The 23,356-nt window shown below is 54.7% G+C and overlaps 1 protein-coding gene across 1 annotated transcript; it reads right to left on the reverse strand.

Annotated features, from left to right (window-relative positions):
- Positions 1-2,877: 2,877 nt before the first annotated feature.
- Positions 2,878-23,131, reverse strand: IFRD2 (interferon related developmental regulator 2). Its single transcript, XM_054033833.1, has 12 exons — positions 22,953-23,131; positions 13,703-13,819; positions 13,210-13,294; positions 12,331-12,455; positions 11,502-11,659; positions 9,840-9,890; positions 8,531-8,712; positions 7,987-8,092; positions 7,317-7,454; positions 6,475-6,603; positions 6,160-6,255; positions 2,878-5,341 (listed from the first exon to the last, which is right to left on the reverse strand). Exons 1-12 carry the CDS (start codon positions 22,996-22,998, stop codon positions 5,261-5,263), a joined length of 1,314 nt encoding a protein of 437 aa, XP_053889808.1. The 5' UTR covers positions 22,999-23,131; the 3' UTR covers positions 2,878-5,260.
- Positions 23,132-23,356: the final 225 nt, after the last annotated feature.

Below are 23,356 nucleotides of genomic sequence, written 5' to 3' on the forward strand. Positions count from 1 at the left end.
TATGAAAGGAGACTAGAGAAGCTCGGGTTGTTTAGCCTAACCAAACGAAGGCTGAGGGGGGATATGATTACTCTCTTTAAATATATCAGAGGAATAGATACTAGGGAGGGAGAGGAATTATTCCAGCTCAGTACTAATGTGGACACGAGAACGAATGGATATAAACTGGCCGTGGGGAAGTTTAGGCTTGAAATTAGACGAAGGTTTCTGACCGTCAGAGGGGTGAAATATTGGAACAGCCTTCCGAGGGAAACGGTGGGGACGACGGACCTGTCTGGTTTTAAGATTAAGCTAGATAAGTTTATGGAGGGAATGGTTTAATGGGATAACGCAAGTTTCGTCAAAGGAACAGCGTGCCATCGCTGGTAAATAGTATAATGGCCAATGAGAGTCTGGCTGGAGAATCTTGCCTACATGCTCGGGGTTCTACTGATCGCCATATTTGGGGTCGGGAAGGAATTTTCCTCCAGGGTAGATTGACAGAGGCCCTGGAGGTTTTTCGCCTTCCTCCGCAGCATGGGGCAGGGATCGCTAGCTGGAGGATTCTCTGCTAATTGAAATCTCTAAACCACAGGATTTGGGGACTTCAACAGCAGAGTCAAGGGTAAGGGTTGGGACGGCTTTGTGGCCTGCATCATGCAGGAGGTCAGACTAGATGATCATAATGGTCCCTTCTGACCTTAAAGTCTATGAGTCTTGTTGCCAAGAAGGCTAAAGGCATTTTGGGCTGTATCAGTAGGGGCATTGCCAGCAGATCGAGGGACGTGATCGTTCCCCTCTATTCGACATTGGTGAGGCCTCACCTGGAGTACTGTGTCCAGTTTTGGGAACCCCACCTACAAGGATGTGGAAAAATTGGAAAGAGTCCAGCGGAGGGCAACAAAAATAGGGGGCTGCAGCACGAGTTATGAGGAGAGGCTGAGGGAACTGGGATTGTTTAGTCTGCAGAAGAGAAGAATGAGGGGGGGATTTGATAGCTGCAACTACCTGAAAGGGGGTTCCAAAGAGGATGGATCTAGACTGTTCTCAGTGGTACCAGATGACAGAACAAGGAGTAATGGTCTCAAGTTGCAGTGGGGGAGGTTTAGATTGGATATTAGGAAAAACTTTTTCACTAGGAGGGTGGTGAAGCACTGGAATGGGTTACCTAGGGAGGTAGTGGAATCTCCTTCCTTAGAGGTTTTTAAGGTCAGGCTTGACAAAGCCCTGGCTGGGATGATTTAGTTGGGATTAGGTCCTGCTTTGAGCAGGGGGTTGGACTAGACGACCTCCTGAGGTTCCTTCCAACCCTGATATTCTAGGATTCTATGAATACAGATTTTGTATGTGACAATAAAGCTGTGCTAGCACCCTCCCCCCACCCATCAACCTCCTCCTTCCAACAGCCCCATGGGAGCTGGCTACCAGCTGGCTCGAGCAGGCCAGGAAGCTGCTGTGGCTGGAGTTCAGGGCATGGCCCCCACCTCCGCTGGTTCTGCCCCCGAGGGAGGGGCCATGGTCAGAGCCCTCCAGGTGTGGGCACCTGCCAAACAGCCTGAGCCTAGGCACACCCTGAAGCTGCTCTGTCTTTGCTGGGGAGGGTATAAAGGGCCTGTGCTAGAGGGGTCCCAGCCCAGTGGTGGCTGGGGGAGCCCAGGGCTCAGGCCTGAGGGGCACCAGCCCAGATGGGAGCGGCAGTTAGACCGGGAATGGCAGACACTGGAGCCTGACCTTCCATGGCTGCAGAAAGCAAGAGCCCATGAGGGCTTGTTTAGGACTTCAGGCCTTTTCTGTAGAGAATCAGCCCTGAGTCTCTTCCCACCCTTAACCCAGGGTTCGCAATCTATTTATCATTGTGGGCGGCATATGCAGCCCATGTGTTACCTGGGCTGCAGGTTGAGAACCACAGTGCCCCCCCCCCAACCCCTTTGCCCAGCATCCCCTCCACAGAGTGGGGCCAGGAGCAGAGCCCAAAGTGCATTGTGTGGGTCTGGTCAGCAGCCCCTCCACCACACAGCGGCCAGGCAGCCCGGACCCTGCCGTGCAAGCCAGGTGGGCAGCTGGGACCCCACCACAGGGGCCACATGAAGCCCGTGTTGAGAACCACTGCCTTAGCCCCTGGAAGTATTTACTAATGGGCACGGTCGATTCTCCATCCTTCTCAATGTTCAGATCAAGCCAGAGTGTTTTCGCAGAAGCTCTGCTCTGGGGATTAGTAGGGGAGGACTCAGGCCTGTGTTACACAGGTGGTCAGACTGGATGGAACCCATGAGACAAAGCAGTAGAGAGCTCCATGCTGGCTCCCCCCAGTGGCAAGGGGCAGCTGCCACAGCACAGGTGCAAATCAAATCAAATAATGGAGATATCCCATCTCCTAGAACTGGAAGGGACCTTGAAAGGTCATCGAGTCCAGCCCCCTGCCTTCACTAGCAGGACCAAGTACTGATTTTGCCCCAGATTCCCAAGTGGCCCCCTCAAGGATTGAACTCACAACTCTGGGTTTAGCAGGCCAATGCTCAAACCACTGAGCTATCCCTCCCCCCTGGAATGCTGCCTCTTGCTCCCTTTGCAGGATGGTTCTGTGGGTGAGGCTGGCGGGGGGCACCAGCTCTGCATGCATGTCAGGAGGCTGGGAGAGGGCAAGGGTCCCATCTTGCACTGCCAGATGCAGACAGGAGGAGGGAATGCCTGGCTCCTGCATGGAGGAGGCAGCCCTGGTGCAGGGAAAGTGTGTGCTCAGGAGCTGCAGAGATGGCCCTGGGGCACACTGCTGCCCTGAACAGCCCATCCCAACCCAGCAAGCCCTCCCATATCCAAAGCTCTGATCACCTCTCCCTGCCCCTCCCCAGCAGGGGGTGCTGCCCTACACTTATCACCTCTGAAATCAGACCAGGCAGCCCAGCCATTTGCCTTTTAATGATCTCTGCTAATCACCCTGTTATAAAATCACTCGAGCAATCCGTTCCAGGGAAGCCCTGTAGGATGGGGTGAGCACCCCAATGGCCTGGGGGCGGGGGAAGACGTCTCTGAAAACAGCAGCACCAGGAGGCCCTGGGCCCAAGCAGAGCCTCTGCTGGGAGCTGAGGCTCCCCTCAGCAAAGTCCCCATCCCTCCATGATCCAGAGCATGAGCTGGGCCATGCTGCTGTCCTGTCCCACCTCGCTCTGCCCCTGCTGTCTTTCTTCTCCCCCTCTGGCACAGTTGTTTTGTGTGCCCCCTGGCTATGGCAGAGCCCAGTCCAGCAGAGCAGCAGCGAGAAGTTGATGTGATCTTCCTAGCCAGACAGCACCTGGACCAGCTTCGGCCTCTTAGGCCATTGTGCTGTCAGAGGGAGACCATAGGGAAGGCCTCTCAACCCCAGGCAGGGAGCCACCTTCAAAGCACTCCAGCTGAGATGCTTCTGGGTGGGGGCCCGCCCCCCCAACAGGCAGGCAACAGGGCTCAGAAGAAAGTGAAATTGCAGCCCTCACAGGGGCAAGTCTTCATCAGGGAGGGCAGAGGGAGGGTGTTTCCTGGCCTTCCCCCCCGCAAGCACGGCAAGAGGGGGCACTACAGAAACAGGGGACCCTCCCCTCCCACCACATGCTGTAGGGTCCCACCAGGCACAGCTCCAGGTTTTTTGCCACCCCAAGCAAAAAAACAAAACAAAACGAGGGGGGTGGGGGACAGAGTGCCACCCCTTAAAAAGTGCCACCCCAAAGGGCCGGAATGCCGTCCTTTGAAAAAGTGCCACCCCAAGCACATGCTTGGGACACTGGTGCCTAGAGCCGGCCCTGGGTCCCACTAAGCCTGCCTGTGTTTTGGGGGTGGGGTCAGCGTGGGGGAAGAGGAAGAATCACTTCTAAAGGGGATTTTTAAAGAGACAATGCCTGGTTAAAGCAAGCACGTTCCCAGCCCTGCAATGCCTCATTGAGCCTTTACAAAGCTTGTCCTGCCCCCACGGTGGACCTTTGCTCCCTCAGCATGGTGAGTTTCACCTTTCCCACCTGCTCAGTTTCTCTCAGCTCTGGGGTGGGGGTGGGGGGCAGACAGGGCTGGGGCTAGTCCAGGCAGTGCACTCCATTAATTACTATTAGACTGAGTCAGACCTGGCTAACGGGGTGAGATCTGTCCAACAGGGACAGAGCTGGGGGAATATGTGCTGGTAGCCTGCTCCAGTGCTCAGTTCTAGGCCCTGCTTTCTTCATCACCCACAATCCCCATCCTCATCTCCTAGCAGCCAGGGGCCCAGGGCCCCGAGCAGGCTGCCGCTCACTCCAAGATCTCCGGCTTCTCTCCGGGGGGGAGAGACACGGACTCTCATCTCCCACTCACTGGTAACACTAGGGACTGCATCAACCCCTCTCAGCAAGCAATCCCCACTGCAAGCTCTGTCCTTCCCTGCATCTCGCTATGGGAGATGAACCCCAAGACCCCACCCTACAAAACAAGAGCACCCAAGGGGAGCAGCAGCTCCTCAGCAATGGCCCTACCCCCATAGGGCTCTGTTAGTTCCATCCTGACAGTGGTTGGGGATTTCTCTCAAACCAGTGGCTGCTGATGGCCCACAGGCCCTTGGGGACATCCTGAGCCATGCTGATGGAAGGGCAGGGGAAGAGCTGGTTGGCCTGTGCACATGGGAAGGGCCCAATGCAAACCATTGTGTATTGGGGACAGCAGGGCATGAACATGGGTGCTATGGGGGGGTAACTGAGGAACAAGGAGAGTGGAGGGGGAACAGTCCCTCCTAATGCCACACGCTCAGCATTTCACCAGCCACTTCAATTGCCAATTCCCACTTCACCCAGCCAAGCCAAACAGCTCCCACAGCAGGGGAGAGAACAAGACACTCAGCTGAAAATCCACCTCCTCCCTTCCCCGCTGCCTCCAGCCTGCCCCCCAGGCTGTGCACTGATTCACAGCATTTCCATGGGACAGCACCTGGAAGGCCCAATGCGCTCGCAGGAGCAGGGCGGGGGGGTGGGGAGTGGGGGTGGCCGGAGGAGGCTAAAATCACCAGCTAAAGCGGGGAGCTTCCCCCACACCCAAACCTCGCTTACATTTTTGGGGTTAAAAAACTAAAACCGCCCCATGGCCCTCTCATTGGAATCCACCAGCCACACCATTTAAATACAAGTCTGTACATGTCTAAAAGCCCCCCCGATTTGGGGTGAGGGGCGTGGCGGGAGCTGATGAGCTGGGAGGGCCAAGAGCCCCACCCCCCAGCTCCTCCCCTGTGTCACAGTGGTCAGGGTCTGCAGTCCGTGGGTTGTCCAGGAGGTGGTGGAGGGAGCAGCCTCCATCACAGGACGTCGGCTCGCTTATCGCGCACACGGCTCCTGGCTTTTGTCCGGGCTTTGAAGGCGGCCGAGTTGTACAGGTGCTGGGGGTGAGAGGATAGGGAACAGTCAGCTGGATGGGGAGGTACAGGACTATGGGGTTATGCCATTAGGGACCATCTACCCACCCTGGCTGGCCCCAGAGCACAAGGCAGGGTTGCTTGTGGGCAGCAATGCTGGTACACTCCACATCCCCAGCCCTGGGGCTCCCAGCCCTTCCCTGGGGAGATTACTCAGCCAACGCTGGTGGCTTCTTCCTGATATGCCACCTATTAATCCTCTACATCCCTGCACGGGGCACTCCACCAGATCCTCCCCCTTCCAGCCGGCGCAGTCGGGGGGGGGGGCATCCCTTCACCAGAGAAGGAAGCAGCTGCTTTGGCCAAGTGGGGTTCTGTCTCACTCGCTGGGAGAGCCCAGTGCCTTGGCCACGCAACCTGGAGGTGTCCGGGCCCAGTCCCATGTTAACGGAGCTCCTGGCACTGGACCCACCATCCCAACAGGCCCCGGGAACCTGGCCCCAAGTGGGAAGGGAGCTCCTGGTTCTGGACCCCTGAGGCTCGTGGGGAGAGCTCCACCTGGAATGGGAGCTGTCCCCTCTGCTCTTTCCAGCCTGGCCATAGGAGCCAGAGATGGACTTTAGCTGGGTCGGCAGAGTCCTCCCAGCCATCACAGCTCTGCCAACCTGCAGCCTTTGCCAGTCCTCCCCTGGTGCCTCCCCGCAAGGCTCCCCTCAAGGAGGGCTGGGAAACCAGTGCTCTGCCCTGCCCAGCACCCCCTGCGACACAGGCAGCCCCTGCAGGGGACGCTGGAGCAGGCAGAAAGGGACCACAGGCCTGGCTCAAGGCGCTGACCGACGTACCTTCTCGAAGCGGGAGATCTTACTGGCTTTGATAGCTGCAGCGTCCAGCACCAGAGGAGGCCCCAGGTCAAAGATCTCACGCAGCAGCTCGTTGTTCTAAGGGTGACATGAGACGAGACCTGTTGGTGCGCCCTCCGGGCTTCACAGGGAGGGGGAAGCCGCTTCCCCGCCCCACCGACGAACCCCCCCGCCACACACAATCGCCTGGAGCAAGGCAAGCACCTGTTCAGGAGACACTCCCCCTGACCTGGGAGGGTCTCCGATCCCACCTCTCCCCAGCCAGACCTTCTCAGCACCCTGCTCCCAGTATAGTACCTGCAGGTGATGCCTGACCCCGGAGCCCAGCACCTCCTTGAAGGCGTTGTACATTCTCCTCCTGACCCAGCTGTCCACGTACATGCACTCCAGGCCAAACTTGATGGTCTCCTCATGGCACTCGCCATTCTGGGGACAGGGAGGTGGCATTAGTGCCTCGCCAGGAGAGCACGAGTGCCCCCCACCCCCAATCCCACACACAGCCAAGGAGCATGGTAAAGAGCCACCCCTAGCAGGGGATGCCACTGGAGAAAGCAGGGCCCATGAGCCCAGCAGCTCCCAGCAGGCACAGCTTAATGACTCACCCACAGTGCACTGGCATAAGCCAGCTGGCAGTTCTCCTCAGATGCGCAGGCCCCTGTGCCCTGCGGAAGATGCCCACCTTGGGACAGCTGAGGTGCCAACATAGCCGCCAGCCACTTACTATTTCATAATCCCTGCAGACTGGCTGGCAGCGGCCACCCCAGCCCCTTGGCATTCTGACACATGCTCAGCCCTGCAACCTGAGTGGGTCACACACTGGGCACTGCTGGACTGAGACACTCAAAGTCCTTAGTGACTGAGCCCTTTGCTGGGCTACACCTCCAACCCCACTAGGGCAGGGTCACCTCAGGGTGGCACGACCCCACCCCCAGAGAGATTCCAGCGAGGTGCCAGCCGGGATCTGCAGTCAGGGCCGGGGCAGTAACAGGCTGAAGGGGGCCTAGAGCTTTGTATCCCAACAGAGAACCCTGCCAAGCAGCCCACTAGCAGGACCCAGGCTGGCCTCTGTCTTGGGTGTGCCCGGTTCTAGCACACACATCAGTGAGGCTTCTCTGGGGCTGGCAGGGATTAGTGGGCACCTCAATGAAGTGCAGCACATCGCGGAAGATGGAGCGCTGCTTGCGTCTGTCCGTCTTGGCCCGGTACTTGTTGCTGTCGGTGGCCAGGGCTTTGAGCTTGGTGCACAGCAGGTCCGTGTCCTCGTAGAAGAACTCCTCCTGCGCGGGAGGGAACGAGGTTGGGAGATGAGCAGCCTGCTTGGAATTTACTCCACAGCTCGAAGCCTGGCTGAGAACAGGGATTAGCCATGGCTGGAGTGCTAGGAGTGCCTGGAGCCCAGCTGCTGGGATTTCCCTGGATAGGGGCAGCTGGGCTGGGAGAGCTCTCTAGTGGGGGAGCAGGTCCTACTGCTAGTCTTCCCAATGGACACCACCCACTGAACACATAACCAGCCCACGCCCCTGGGCATCCCCTGCCAGCGACGTGGATCGTGGCAGCAGGGGACAGACAGGCACCCTGCCAGGAGCATAGGGAAAGCAAACAGCAAGAGGTGAGAGCAAGCCAGCCCCCTTACAGCAGGAGCCCTGGGCAGGCTTCCCCAGACAGACAGCCTCCTCTGCTCCTCGCTATTGCAGCACTGAGCTGGCCACCAGCTTGTGGCAGACACACCACGGCTGAGGGTTAGCCTTTCCACACAGGCCCCACTAAGCACTGAGCCTGCCTGAGCCCTAGCAGCACCCCAAGATGTACCTCCAGCTCATGGGCCAGCTCGAAGAGCAGCGCGATGGTCTCACCCGCCACAATCCGCAGGTTGACGTTGTCACTGGACAGCAGCAGCGGCAGCTTCAGTAGGTGACTGCAGAAGGAGAGCTGGGGAATCAAGGCAGAGCCAGCGCCAGATACGTGCGCTCGCCTGGGCATCTGAGAGGGCAATGGGCAGCCTGGAGAGACCTTCTTGGGCCTTGCTCAGGCAAGAGGGGGTGGAGACAGACCAAGGGAGCCAGTCTGCCACACTTCCTATGGAGAGTGGCTAGCACACTCCTGTGCTACTCACCAGCCACAATGGAGACTGACCTGGCCAGTGCTGGAGTCTGGGCTAGCTCCCCACATACAATGGATGGGATACTTCTCCACTCAGTCAAGCTGTTCCTCAGTCAGCTCCACAGTCCAATGCCCTGCCACCCAGCCGGTACAATAGGACATGCATTGCCCTCTGAACCCTTGGCATGAAAGAGTCAAATGGCAGCTCACCCCCGGCCCACATCTAGCTCCTTAGCATTGCCAGGTCACTCACTTGTCCAGAATCTTCTTGATCTGGGAGCTGGGGCAGATGGTAAGGAGCAGGGACCAGGACTGGAGGGCGTTGCAGTGCAAAGTCTGGAGCAGGGGGCTGTGGTGGGTGGGGACAGAGCGGCCCTCCTCTGGGCAGGAAGTGCCAAAGATGCCCTCCAGGCAGGCAAGACAGGAAATCAGATCCTAGGGCAGGAGAGAGAGTGAGCACACCAGGGAGTTACACAGCCAGAGGAATCGAAGGGCAGAAATGAGCCCCAGCAGCCTCTGATGAGAGCATCTCAGCTGGGTCAACACATCCGGGGTCTGCCCATAAAAATGGCCCTACTGCGTCAGGCCAAAGATCCATCTAGCCCAGTATCCTGTCTTCCGACAGTGGCCAGTGCCAGATGCCCCACAGAATGAACAGAACAGGTAATCATCAAGTGATCCATCCCCTGTTGCTCATTCCCAGCTTCTGACAAACAGAGGCTAGGGACACCATTCCTGTCCATCCTGGCTGATGGACGTATCCTCCATGAATTTATCTAGTTCTTTTTTGAACCCTGTTATGGTCTTGGCCTTCACAATATCCTCTGGCAAGGAGTTCCACAGGTTGACTGTGCATCGACTGCCCAGCCCAGAAGCAGCCTGTTATCCAGAGAAGCTCCAGGTTCTGTGGCAGAGGAACTCCTTGAACGGGCCTAACCCAGTCATGAGCTGCAGGGGGGGTGAGGGTGTCTCTTGGTGCTTCCACATTGTCCTGGTCACAGATGAAGAACCAGCCCCAGAGACTGGCTGCCTGTGAATACTGGCAGCAGCTGGAGGTGCAAGGACGTGAAGATGAGCGCTGAAGACTCCCGCATCCTATGCAACATGGCAGCCAGTTCCCTGGGTCTCTCCGAGGGTGGGTCTGATCATGGGGGACAGGAACAGCTGCTCTGGTAACAGCATGAGGATCACAGCCCCTTCCCCACCGGAGGGGAGACATCCATCACCCAACTAGGCAGAGCCAGGTGGGACAAAACAAGCCAAGGGCAAAGCTAGTGACTGGTGAACTGGACATTTCCAGGGCAGGGACAGCAGCCAGGCAGGACCCCCAGGCTGGTACAATAGCACTGCAGACAAGGAAGGCTAAGACCACCTTCCCTGAAGCAGTCATGTGACGAGCAGTAGCAACTGCTGCACCCCTCGAGATGGTGGCAGTGGTGGTTCGGTGCAACTGGCTCTGGGGTGTGGAAGGCAGGGGACACCCAACCCTATTGGGGCTGAGCAGACTTCCCTGGCTTTTCCATTTAAAGCACCCATTGGGTGCTAGCCCACGGCATAGTTACCTCCACATCCGCAGCAGCGATGTAGCAGCACATACCCAGGGCCGTGGCACACTAGACAGGAAGAGGAGCGGGTTATGGAAAGTAATGCAGGGCCAATCCCTGCCCCTAGCTCCCAGTGCCTAACTCCTTCCAAGCCACCCCTCTGGTAAAACCCTCCGGTGCCACAAGCTAACACAGGCACCTTTGCTCTAAGGCTATGCTTGGGCCCCTCCCCTCCCCTCCTGTGGGAAATGGCCAGGAAGCCCTCCGTTTACACCAGGGATTGCGCTGGCTGATGTGGCCCGGCTCCTGGCCTCCATGGCTCTTAGCATGCCCCACATTGGCAGGAAGCAGGGGGCACAGAGCAGAAGCAGACAGTGTTCGGGTGATTTCCTGCTGGTGGCCAGCCTAGGGGCTCTCTCTCTGCAACGCAGGCACAAGGCAGGGCAAGCTGCTCTCATGCTGCCTGCCAGTGTTACGTCACCTATGCCCTGCATGGACCTGTCTATGGGCAAGACAGTGGTCCAGCCTCCCAGGCCCAGTTGATCCCTGGCCTCTGAGCATGCCAGGGAGGAGGACAAGCGGGGGCAGTTGGGTTGCGTGATCCCTTAGGGCCCAGGAAACTGGGCTGATACTGAACCACTTTAAGTCAGTAAGGCTGAGGCTGTTCTCCTTGTGGGAGCACACCACACAAGCAGCACTGGGGGGGTGCCAGCTCTGGGGGTCGGTGAGAGGCTAGGTGTGTTACAGCCCAGCTAGGGAGCCCTGGATCTGCAGCCCAAGCTGGAGAGACTTTGTTTAGTGCTGGCAGCTCCCGGTTCATACCCTGGTGCTGGCTAAGAGGGCAGCTGTTACTCTAGCATTTTCCAAAGCCGCACCCCGTGGCACGTGAAGCTAAGGATTGAGTGTAGTCAGGAGCCTGGGCATCCTGTGTCCGGGGCAAGCTGCAGTCTGATTCCTAGCAGAACAGGGATTGGGGTGCCGCCCTGCTGGCCCGAGGGACAGCGCACAGGGCGGCTCAGGAGGGAGGTCTCCTGTCTCTGAATCCCTGGGGCTGGCCCGCCTGCTTTGATTCCTCTAGCCCGTGTCCCTGGATCCAGGTGGGTTGGACGAAGGGGGAAGGTCAGGCCTCCACGTCTCAGTTCTGGAGAGTTCCCTCCCACTCCCGAATGGTTTCATTCCCTGGATCGCGGAGCGAGCCTCGCAGACAAGACCACCAACAGAGCAGAGATGGGAAGAGAACGAGGATTCAGGGGAGAGAGGACCCTGTCCCAGCCCGTCCTCTGACATAATATTGAGTCTGGTCCGTTCTCCCAGGGGCCAGGTCTGCAGGCTCAGCATGAGTGAGTCCAAAAGCAGGTTGGCCCAGCCAGGACCGGCACTCAGCCTGTCTCAGAGCCACATCTCCCCATCACACCCACAGCTGCATTCCTCCCTGTAGAAGTCGGAGCTGGTGGAAAGTTAATGCAGAGTTCCACGGCCACTGGTCAGTTTCACACATTCTGTGATGATAACCCAGCCACAGTCCTGCTACAAGCCTAGATCTAACCCGAGACAGACCCAGCTCCCAGGGAGACCCAGCTCCACACAGCACACAGCTCTCTAAAGCACATCAGCGCTGCTCTCTGCTCTGTGCCCCTGGAACCCAGCTGGGCTCCCGTGTCCCGGAGACTTGCTACTTACACTCTGGCGAGCGATGGGGCTGGCCGAGGAGTCAGTCAGGATACTGATGAGGAGGGGCTTCAGGCTGCGGAATACCTCCTCCCCCTCGGGGCCCGAGCCCATCTGAAGGCACAGTAGTGTGAGAACGCTAGCAGCTAGAGACTGCTCCTCCCCTTTACCTGTGGGGCAGGAGAAGAGAACCTCCATCAGCCTCAAGATCTTCTCCCTTCCTCCACCTGGGAGGCCGCCTCAAGCATCAGAGCAGCACAGGGCACGTGCGTGCAACCAAGGAACACGCAGCAAGGTGCATCGACACCCCTCAGCTGCTGGATGGAGGCAAATGTCCAATGCAGACAAAGCAGAACTTTGCTCAGCACTTCGGGCTGGTCTCCTGAGACTGGAGGGGACTCTCAACCAAGGTGATTTCTTTGATAGATTTGAAGTTTTCAACCTGCCCAGAGCAGAGTGAAGAAACCAGCGCTCCCGCTGTAGGAGCTGAAGACAGAGTTAGCTCCTGCATTCCCTAAACTGCATTAAGGGCTGGCCCTGGCAGAACAGAGCCCTACCAGGCAAGCAAAGGAAAGGTAGGTGGGTTTGCAAAGGTTTCGTTTCAAGGCACTGCATGTTCTGCTGGTCGTCCCCCTTGGGTCTCTCTGCTCCTGCTACTTACCCCGCCCCCCTGCAGCTGATGCTCTGTGGGCGCTCCTGCTATGATCTGCTGAGGTCAGGAGAAGATCTTGGCTGCAGATAAAGACTGGTTTCATACCAAGGAGCCGGATCTGCAGGGAAGATGGTGGCCCCACTGCTACGGGGGGCCTTCCCAGGGCTGGAAGGGCAGAGGTAGCCTTACCTTTCTTCAGGCACTTCTCCAAGGAGTCTGTGAGCGTGAGCCTGCGTTCCAACAAGAAGTCGAAAAGTGTCTTGGAGGAGAAAGCCAGCCGCAGGCTCTCCAGGGCTACCTGCCGGGTCCTGGTGCTGGAAAAGATACCCTGTGCTAGACATTGAGGGGGAGGCGGGGACCTGAAAAGGCTGGCAAGGGCCACCCCAGCCACTCATCACCTAGATCAGCTTCCTTGTAGGCAGGCAGGCTTGGCGGGGGGAGGGGAGGAAAGAGAGGGAAGACATTCTGGGGCCAGTCCCAGAGGGCTGACAAACCTCCCAAGCCAGGGAAGCCCTGAGAAAAGGGTGAGTCACCATCCCAATGGGTTCTTCTCAACAGGGGGTGCAGAGCACACCCCTTCCAAGGCCAGCTTACCCCTCTTGAGGGAGGTGCCCAGCCCAGTAGGGCTGCGGAGTAAAGGGGGTGTGAGCTATGATTACATGCTTCTAAGGGTTGCTCCACAGCAGCCCAGGGGAGTCCTGTCCAGTGTGACCTCGCTGCAGCTACAGGAGGAACAGAAGTACTTTCTCTGAGGCTGTACAGGGCAAGGTCCTAGGGGAGCTGCCTTTGCACCCTATCTGCCATGCCTCCCATCAGGGATGAAATCGAGACAAGCTCTCAAGGCTCCTCCCTGTCTGGCTGAGCCCACTAGCATGCTGCACCTACTAGGAGCAAAGGGTTCCCGGCACCTATTGACACCCATCGCAGGGATTCTGGAGAGAAGGGCGAGAGAGAGGAGGTGAGAGCTCCCAGTACAGCTGAAGCATGCTGAACATCTGTGCTTTCCCTGAGGAAGGGCCAGGGCTGAGGAACAGGAGGAAGCCTTGGCATGGGCCATTCCCGTCTCACCTCTTGTCTGTCACGTTGTCAATGCACTCCTTCAGTTTGTCTTCCACCTCCTCCTGCTGGGCCTGCTCGTCCACAGCATCACTCCCTGCAAGCAGCAGCCAGATGGACAAGTTCTTCCCACCTCGGGCCCCAGTGCCAACCCCCACGTCCAGTCCCAGGAAGAAGAGTAGCAGCTGTGCCACCTGGCACCCATATGCTTCATACACCTGATCAGAACCACTGACACTGTAGCACTGTAGGGCTGACCTGGAGGCAGCTCCATGGTCAGCTAGAGTGACTGGGCCTGGGACAAGCCCTCGCGCTCCATCAGTTAAAGTCCTTTACACAACTGAGACCACCTCTCGGGGGGGGGGGGGGGGGTGGAGGATGCTGGGGAAAAGGGAGGTTCTGGTGAGACACAGAGCTCTCTGTTGTTACGTGCTTGGTTTGCTCGTCTGGCCACAGGTTCTAGCCAGTCCTTCTCCGCCCATCACACCCCCTGCCACTCACTCACCGGCCCCCTCCTCAGCGACGCTGGTGCTCTCGCTGGCACTGCTGTAGTGACTCAGTACTTCACTGGCTACCTCATCGTCGCTGGCCTGGGACTCTGCCTTGGCACTGCTCCGAGCTCCTGGGGAACCAGAAGGGGAGGGGGCTGAGGTTAGGTTGACAGGGGCAGCCGCCAGAGAGAGCAGAGCCCCATACTCCTCTCCTGGAGATCCTCGACTGTCCCATTAATCACCTTCCTACCCTGCCCCAGCAACTGTAAGAAATATGATCCTCCTCCTCTGGGATCTGCCATCACTGAACTAGCTGGCCCAGCTTCCTGTAGCTGCCAGTAGCTTAAGGTGTACAAAGGCAGACTGAACTTGCCCACGTAACATGCCAGGGAAGCTTGTGAAGGGAGATCTAGTCAATTCCCCCTCCACTCCCCTGGATCTCTCAAGTCCCCATCCTCAGCCCATTAAGCCTCACTCACGAGTCATCCAACTCAGGTTGCCAACTCTGCCAGGTAGGGACCTAGCTGTATGCCTGCAAAGTGCCATGCCTCCCAACATGCTGTGTGGACGCCACATGCCTGTAGCCAGCTGTACTCTGACTCGGGGTGTCAGCTAGATCCCCACCGGTGATGAGTCTGTCCCGAGGGCTGGGTTCAGCGACTCACACGCCTCGCCACTACTGCCACAAGCACTGATGGGGCCGGGAATATTAGCTTGCACCATATGTAGATAAGGAAGCAGCAAGTGTCTACGCAGATAGCAAGGGAGGATATTGGCAAATTAGCAACCCCAGTTTAGACATGCCCTGCTGATAAAGAAGCAAAACCTGGAGCCTCTGATAATCAGCAGCATATGGAAAGGGGACAAGGCGCAGGAGATGAGAGAGAAGGGAGCCAAGACTGGCCACAAGACAACTTGGTATGTTGCTATTAAGAGTTCAGTCCATCCCAGTCCAATCCATCTTCCCCCTTGTTGGCTTTGATTGCAAGTTCTTTGGGGCAGGGCCCATTCATGACCATTGTGGAGCACTATGACCAAGCGCACTGACTACACGCTCAAGTTAGCTCATGAATAACAAGCAGCACCAGTTACTCTGCATGGCAAGCACAGGAACCAGGCAACAGGATCATGAATGGCTGAGCTGATCCAGAGCAGCCTCTGAGCGCATGGACAGCGACTGATGGGGGGACGCCAGTGGAGGAGGCAGCAGGAGTGTTGATGGAGCAAGTGCTGAATGCCAGGGAAGTCCAGGATTAAGTGCCCACGCCTGACCTCCCTCTCTGCCTGCCAGGCAGAGTCGAGCCACTGAATTGGTGCTCCCCACGCAGGGTTGTGTGTCCTGGAGGGGTTGGCTGGGCAGCTTGGGTTGCAGCCGGCCCTAGGGCATGAGAGCGCCAGAGCGGTGCTTTGGAGAAGTGGTGCATGCACAGCTTCGATGGGGGAACTCAGTGACACACTGGGCAGCAACAGGAAGCCAGCAGCTGCCGTTGAGAGATAAGTGTCTTAATCATGTAAGCTCACAGAGCCAACTGTCCTCCTTCATCCCCACAAAGCAAACCAGTGGCAGTCCCCAAGGGAGTGGTGAAGAGTGCAAGCCAGACTGGCCAAAGGCACGGGTCCTGCAGAAAGCTGGACATCAGAGAGAGGATGCTTCAGAGGCTAAACCACTTGGAGACATCACAGGTAGTCTTCAACTGCATCTCTTCCTGAAACAGCTGTGATCCCTGAAAGCCCAGTCCAGTCCAGACTGAACTCGCCTCAGTATTTCTCCAAGGGCAATCTGGATCCATACCCCTTCAGACTGCCCTATTGCCCCTCCCCACTTGAGGCCTGACTTGGGAGAGGGAGGACATTGCTCACAGCTGGGAACTTTCTATTTTGACAAACAACTTAATGCCACTTTCAGTGTTAAACCAGCCAGAGCCAGCACGGCACACACCTGTCAGCTCTTTAAAGCCCAGCACTTCAGAAGAAGCTGGAAGGAGGCCAGGCAGAGAACACTGCATGGAGGGTTTGCCTGCACCCCTCCCCCTCATATGCAGGTCAGTGGTGGTAGACGTGACTGCCCTTTGGGATCATTGGGGGAAGAAGTGCTATACACATATTAGAGGGTAGTTTGGAGGAGCCCTGCTGGAGAACTGCATGGAGTGAGCTTTTAACCCAAGCAGGCTCCCATAGTGGGAGTGCGGCGCATGCACAGACTGCATCAGGCACCTCTTCACAAGGCCAGAGGTACACAGGCCCTGGAAACTGTGTGCTGATGCAGCATAAGAAAGCTGAGCTGAGTGGTAAACAGAGGCTGGCTCACCTTACATGATCCCACACAGAAGCGGACAAGCTTCGTGGGAAGAGAGCCAAGGCCTCTGCTGCTATAACCAGAACAAAACAGCACCACATTAAGTTACAGCGACACAACTAAACAGGCAGCCACTGCCAAAAGAGGTTGGCGGTAGAGCAGAGGAGTGCTGGAGTTCGGGGGGGGTGGGGGGGGGTGCGCCTGGATTGGGGTGCAGGAGAGAGAAGGGGAACAGGGACTGGGGCACAGGCTGAGGCAGAAGGATGCTAAGGAAGGGGAACTGGGACAAACCTTTGGGTTTTATTTTTAGCCTCTTGCTAAGGCACAAGGATTAAGACCAGAAGGCAGCTGGTATATCGAGTCCTACTCATCACAACAAGCAGAGCACCAGTGACATGCTACTGAAAGGTTAATATTCTTCGGGCTCCATGCCTGCTGCAAGAACAGCGTGGCACTGAGTGCCTGAGCGGATTGGCAGAGAGATGAAAGCGTAGTGCTGAGCACACAGCCCACCCTCTCAGCGATCCCTCCCCTTGGAATTTGCCAGCAGGGTGCTGCACAATGCAGTAGCCAGGGGGAAAGGCAGCAGGTTGGGATCCTTGGGAATCAGAGTCAGCATGTCCCTCACAACAGGGCACGTGGGGGTCATGGGCCTTTCAAACCCGAAGGAGAGACAAAACCTGTCCCGAGCCCCCTGGGCTGGTGAGAGACATGCGGAGCGGGATGGGGCTCAGATCCACTCCCGAGAACAGCCCACCCCATGCAACCTTCTGCACAGAGCTCTGCAGAGCACATGGGCGAACTTTTACATGCTCAGCTAGCTGCTGTTGAGGTTAAGTGCCCGCAATTTGCCCCTCATGCTGACGCCAAGTAGCAGTACAGAAAGCTCTGTCAGGCGAACAATAAAGACAGCTCTGTATTGTCTAATGATACACCCAACACACGGCAAGGCTCATCCCACTTCTCAGCATCGATCTCTCATGCCTCCCAAGCAGGGGAGGAAGAGAGAATCCCCCTTTGCATCCCCTCCTTTACACCACAGCCAGGCGTGCATGGACCCACCTACTACTAACAGATTTGCATTCTGAGAGCCTTAGAAGGAAGTCTCTGTAAAATGGCTTCTAGCCAAATGGCCACTTGCCAAACCAAGATGGGGCTGCCCGAGCAGAATCCAGGAACTGCCCATTCCTAGCAGCACAGGCACAGGGCGCCCTGCTGTGGATTTCAGCAAAAACAGCCCCCAGATCTTATCCTGCACCCTCATCTTTTGCATTGCTCTCTGGCTATTAGATTTAGCCCTTTGGCTAATAAGTACCTAGAAAATTACTCCAGCCCTGGTTAATAGCCTATGTTTACATGTAGCAAACATTTAAAACCATGTTATATCCATGTTAGAGAATACCATGTTCAAATCCAGCTTTGGTAGGAGAGTGTCTCACATCTCTGTTGAATACAGTTGCTTAAACTGGTTGTTTGGAGAGCACCCTGCGTATCCAGGTGCTACCACAACCTAAAGAATAAGCTGTGCCATTGGCAGGAGCGTCCCATGGTTTGGAGTAGATCCACATCAGCCAGACCTTCCAGGTGATCCTACAATGTCCAGGACACCAAACAGGTGTTTGCACAACATTGGCTTCCAAGCCAGTAAGCAAACAGCAGTCTGGCACAATTGCAGCTGTGTGTATTTGGAGTACTGCAAACAGCTGCACGGGTGAACGTGCACTCATCCAACACACCTGCAGAAGAGACACACTGGGCATGCCTCTCTTACAGATGTGAAGAATGGAAAGCTCCAGGCTGGGTCAGGGACACTGCAGTGCACAAGCTGTAAAATTCATCCCACTTACTGAAGTTATTCCCTTTGGAATAACCTCACTGAAGATTCCCCCATAACGCCAACTATGACGTGGTCTGCAAAGAACAGAAACATGGCTAGCAATGCATTCCCCAGCAGTCACTGAACTGCAGACAGACAGTATCGGCTTCCATGATTTGTCCACTCAAAGATTTGTCTCTATAAGTGAGAAGTTTTACTACTACATTTTACGGATATTGAAAAATAATACATCCAGGTACGTCTGCTCCCTCCTCCCGATCTCACAGCATATCTAGTCTTCAGTGTCTTCCAGATGCTAAGCTACCTGAGGCAGAAACAGGCTACTTTTGCATGGCATACAGCATAGATCTCATTGTGGGCACTTCACTAGCAGCAAAGAACATGAAATGGAGATGAGATGGCGTACCTGATTTCAGAGGAGATGCACGCACAGAAATAGCAGAACAAGTGTGGCTTGCAAAAGAGCTACAGCTTTGTATAACAACCATGACAAATTCCCACCTGGAAGCTCTTCCTGTTTGCACCCAGGTATCAGAAGACTCTAGTAGCTAGCAAGCACAGGCTAGGTAACTGACACATTGCTTCCTTTTAGTTCAGACATAGGCTGACAGAACGTACCCTATTTGTAGTATTCTTTCATGCAAGGATGCTGCTTAGGAACAAGATTAAGAGCGAACTGGAAAGTGAAAACGGAGCTAGATAAAACAAAAATGTACTTTGGAAAGAGGGATTTCAGCACAGAAATAAGATTTAAAAAGACGCTGTCAACTTGAAAAAAGGTCACATTCCTGTCAACTTTTTTGTTAAATCTATTATATAGTTACTAACACAAAAGATGCAGAGAGAGGCTTTTTGTTTGTGTTACTACAATGCCTAGCGCAATGGGACTTGGTCCATGACCCAAATAATATGACTAAAAATGAAATGAGAGAGAATAAATTCTCTATTTACTCCAGTGTACTTTGCGCATTTGACAGCACTAGTCCGGGGGTTCTCAAACTGGGGGTTGGGACCCCTCAGGGGGTCATGAGGTTATTACATGGGGGGTTGTGAGCTGTCAACCTCTACCCCAAACCCCGCTTTGCCTCCAGCATTTATAATGGTGTTAAACATATAAATTAAAAACACTTTTTATAAGGGGGGGGGGGGAAAATCGCACTCAGAGGCTTGCTATGTGAAAGGTGTCACCAGTAAAAAAAGTTTGAGAGCCACTGCACTAGTCAGTTTCTGTTTCCCATATATAATCAGTTTTTCCCCTGCTGAAAAGACCTTTGAACAGAAGCAGCAAGCAGAGCAAATTAACCCTTCTATTTTTTAAAAGGGAGGAAATTAGACAAAAGCATAGACATTACTATCTAAAGGAGACTATCAGAAACTGGGATTTTAAGTTAGTCAGTTTCAAAAATACAAGGCAATCCTTTAAATGTTTTAGAACATCCTCCTGTTCTTCCTGGTTTAAGATGCATGAAGCCAGAGCCACTTTAAGTCCCACACAACCACTGATATGTTCTGGGCCTTCTGAGGAACTGTCACAGATTGAAGTGTCACTAGAGGAAGTTTTGGAATTAATTGATAAACTTAACATTAACAAGTCACCGGGACCAGATGGCATTCACCCAAGAGTTCTGAAAGAACTCAAATGTGAAGTTGCGGAACTATTAACTAAGGTTTGTAACCTGTCCTTTAAATCGGCTTCTGTACCCAATGACTGGAAGTTAGCTAATGTAACGCCAATATTTAAAAAGGGCTCTAGAGGTGATCCCGGCAATTACAGACCGGTAAGTCTAAAGTCGGTACTGGGCAAATTAGTCGAAACAATAGTTAAGAATAAAATTGTCAGACACAGAAAAACAAACTGTTGAGCAATAGTCAACATGGTTTCTGTAAAGGGAAATCGTGTCTTACTAATCTGTTAGAGTTCTTTGAAGGGGTCAACAAACATATGGATAAGGGGGATCCAGTGGACATAGTGTACTTAGATTTCCAGAAAGCCTTTGACAAGGTCCCTCACCAAAGGCTCTTACGTAAATTAAGTTGTCATGGATAAAAGGGAAGGTCCTTTCATGGATTGAGAACTGGTTAAAAGACCGGGAACAAAGGGTAGGAATTAATGGTACCCCTCTCCATTCTGAGAGTTTAACTAGTGGTGTTCTCCAAGGGTCAGTGCTCAGACCAATCCTATTCAACTTATTTACAAATGATCTGGAGAAAGGGGTAAACAGTGAGGTGGCAAAGTTTGCAGATGATACTAAACTGCTCAAGATAGTTAAGACCAAAGCAGACTGTGATGAACTTCAAAAATATCTCACAAAATTAAGTGATTGGGCAACAAAATAGCAAATGAAATTTAATGTGGATAAATGTAAAGTAATGCACATTGGAAAAAATAACCCTAACTATACATACAATATGATGGGGGCCAATTTAGCTACAACAAGTCAGGAAAAAGATCTTGGAGCCATCGTGGATAGTTCTCTGAAGATGTCTGTGCAGTGTGCAGAGGCGGTTAAAAAAGCAAACAGGATGTTAGGGATCATTAAAAAGGGGATAGAGACTAAGACTGAGAATATATTATTGCCCTTATATAAATCGATGGTATGCCCACATCTCGAATACTGCGTACAGATGTGGTCTCCTCATCTAAAAAAAGATATACTGGCACTAGAAAAGGTTCAGAAAAGGGCAACTAAAATGATTAGGAGTTTGGAACGGGTCCCATATGAGGAGAGATTAAAGAGGCTAGGACTCTTCAGCTTGGAAAAGAGGAGACTAAGGGGGGATATGATAGAGGTATATAAAATCATGAGTGATGTGGAGAAAGTGGATAAGGAAAAGTTATTTACTTATTCCCATAATACAAGAACTAGGGGTCACCAAATGAAATTAATAGGCAGCAGGTTTAAAACAAATACAAGGAAGTTCTTCTTCATGCAGCGCACAATCAACTTGTGGAACTCCTTACCTGAGGAGATTGTGAAGAATAAGACTATAACAGGATTTAAAAGAGAACTGGATAAATTCATGGTGGTTAAGTCCATTAATGGCTATTAGCCAGGATGGGTAAGGAATGGTGTCCTTAGCCTCTGTTTGTCAGAGGATGGAGATGGATGGCAGGAGAGAGATCACTTGATCATTGCCTGTTGGTCCACTCCCTCTGGGGCACCTGGCATTGGCCACTGTCGGTAGACAGGATACTGGGCTAGATGGACCTTTGGTCTGACCTGGTACGACCGTTCTTATGTTCTCTACTGAATCCAGAATTTCCATTGGAGTCTAATTTTTTTTCCTCTTGTGCTGAAATCTTCCCCCCCTCTAAGGTTTGTTAGTGGGAGCACACAGGACATATCTCCACTTACTTCAATTTTCCCCCTCGTTCACCTTTAAAACTAGGTTCAGTTCCTAAACTTTTTTATTTATTTATTTTTTTAAAAAACACACATTTGAGGGTTCCATTTTGGCAGAAAGTATGTACCTAATTTGGGAAAAGGAAGCAGATCACAGCTGTCCTCATCTTTAATATGAGGTGCTGTATGCCAACTACACTTCTGGGTGCTTTTATTAAAGCGGAACATGCATGCTGGAATCTGTAGTCTTCACAGACTGAAAAGCAATATTGAAGATGATCTTGAGCTGCCCTGATTTAGCAGGCATACCCGCTGCCCCCAATTTAATCTTAAAAGCCAACAGCAAAATAATGCTTTTGGATTTATATTTTTAGTACTAAGTCAAAGTTTGAGCACCCTGTAAATGTATCATGCAATTAATCATTTTTAAACAGATGTCCTGACCAAGTATCACCACAAGGGGACAGTCAATGCACAAAACACAAACAGAACTGCACACAGAACTAAGTGTATTTGCACCTGCTGTTTCAATTCACAGGGCCCTAAATGAATAGGAAAGGCAAGATTTGTTCAGCTAAGCAGACTTCAGTCAACCACAACAAGAGGAAGGATGGACAGTGTCTATCGGATAGGGTGCTAGTGCGAGATTTGGGAGATCTCGGTTCAAGTTGCTGTTCCTCCACAGATTCCCTGTGTCAGTCATTTAAGCCACATCTACGCTAAAGGAACTAGTAATGTCAATGCAGATTGCAGTGACAGAAGGGGGTTTTCCCTATGGTGTAGTAACTCCACCTCCTTGAGCGATTAAAGCATTCTTCTGTCAACCTAGCCAAGTCTACACTGCATGGGGGAGAGGAGGTTAGGTTGGCATACCTGGATTTTTCACACCCTGTGCACCGTAACTACATCAACCTCAGTTTTTGGTGTAGACCAGACCACAGTCTCTGTACATTGAGGATAACAGCATATTATTGTGGAAGCACCTAAAGTCCCAGGCACAGACCAGGCCCTCACTGTGACAGGTGCTGCACAAACACAGGACAAAATGATAGCACCTGCCCCAAAATGCTTCCCCCATTCCCAGTCACCCCACCCCCAGTCTGAACAGTAAGTTCAGTCAGGCCAGTGAGACCACATGCAGCCCAGCCCAGAACTACTGCTGGGAGTGGGCAGCCCAAGCAGGGTCATGGGAGACATAGGCAGGGGGAGGGCAGCAACCTACAGATCTGTTTGAGGGGGGAGACACTGTTTGAGGGGGGAGTGGAGTTTATAGAAGGCCATGCAGCCCTGCCTGGAAAGGCCTAAGGCACAGCTGGCAGAGGGTGAGCGGGTCCCACCTAGCCTGCCCCTTGTGGTCTCTGGGCACACGAAAGACAATTCCACTCGCTGCAGCCAGTCACGGGAGATTCACCCCAAAGATGCCAGCCCTGCCACGGCCCCGCGCCCGCTGCCAGCCCTGCCACGGCTGTCAGAGTCTGCCGGCCCCAGCGGCCCCATGACCGCAGCCACAACACCCCTCGCACAGGCAGCGGGGCCACGGACCTAGCGGCGGAGGGGGGGGGGGTCGCTTCAGTAAATCGGGGCTAGAGAATGGGGCCCACGGTTAGTGCCCAGGGCACCCTTCCTACAAGGTAACCCGACCGGCCAGCTCCACCCCCGGGCACCCACCTCTCCTGGCACCTCGGTCCCACAGCCACGTCTCCGAGCACTCCCCGCTCCACGGCCACCTCCCCCCGGGGCGCACACAGCTCCCCACAAGGCAACCCCCAGCCCCGACGATGACTCACCGCGGCCGCCCCTCCGGGCTGCGTGCGCCCGGCGGGAGCGCGGCATGGCGGGCCGGACAGGGCGCTCTCAGGGGGCGGTGCGGTGCCGGGCGCGCTCTGCGGGCTCGGGACGGCCGGGGCCAGGCGCTGCCTGAGACGGGAACCACGCGGCGGCCGCCGGCGCCACCATCTTCCCTTGCTCGCGGGCGGAGCACTCGCCGGCTGCCGCCGCGCTGCCCCCTGGGAGGCGCAGTCCGCGAGGGGGGGATCGCTGCGGCCTTCGCGCTTTGTGACAGGCGCCCGGGACTACGAGGGCCATGATGCTCCGCGCCTGGGGCACCGCGGCCTGGGACACGGACTACAAGTCCCCGCAGACGCCGCGCGCGGACCGGAGCCGTGTTAACCCTTCAGCTACGGGCGGCCCT

The sequence above is a fragment of the Malaclemys terrapin genome, chromosome 7, assembly GCF_027887155.1.
Source record: "Malaclemys terrapin pileata isolate rMalTer1 chromosome 7, rMalTer1.hap1, whole genome shotgun sequence".
Lineage (NCBI taxonomy): Eukaryota > Metazoa > Chordata > Testudines > Emydidae > Malaclemys > Malaclemys terrapin.

Coding starts and splice junctions, on each gene's coding strand:
- IFRD2 (XM_054033833.1), bottom strand. CDS start 22,998: ATGCCGCGCTCCCGCCGGGCGCACGCAGCCCGGAGGGGCGGCCGCG. Junction 9,891..11,501: donor GCCCCATCGCTCGCCAGAGT/GTAAGTAGCAAG, acceptor CTTCCTGTCTAG/TGTGCCACGGCCCTGGGTAT. Junction 7,455..7,986: donor AGCTGGCCCATGAGCTGGAG/GTACATCTTGGG, acceptor CCTCCCGCGCAG/GAGGAGTTCTTCTACGAGGA.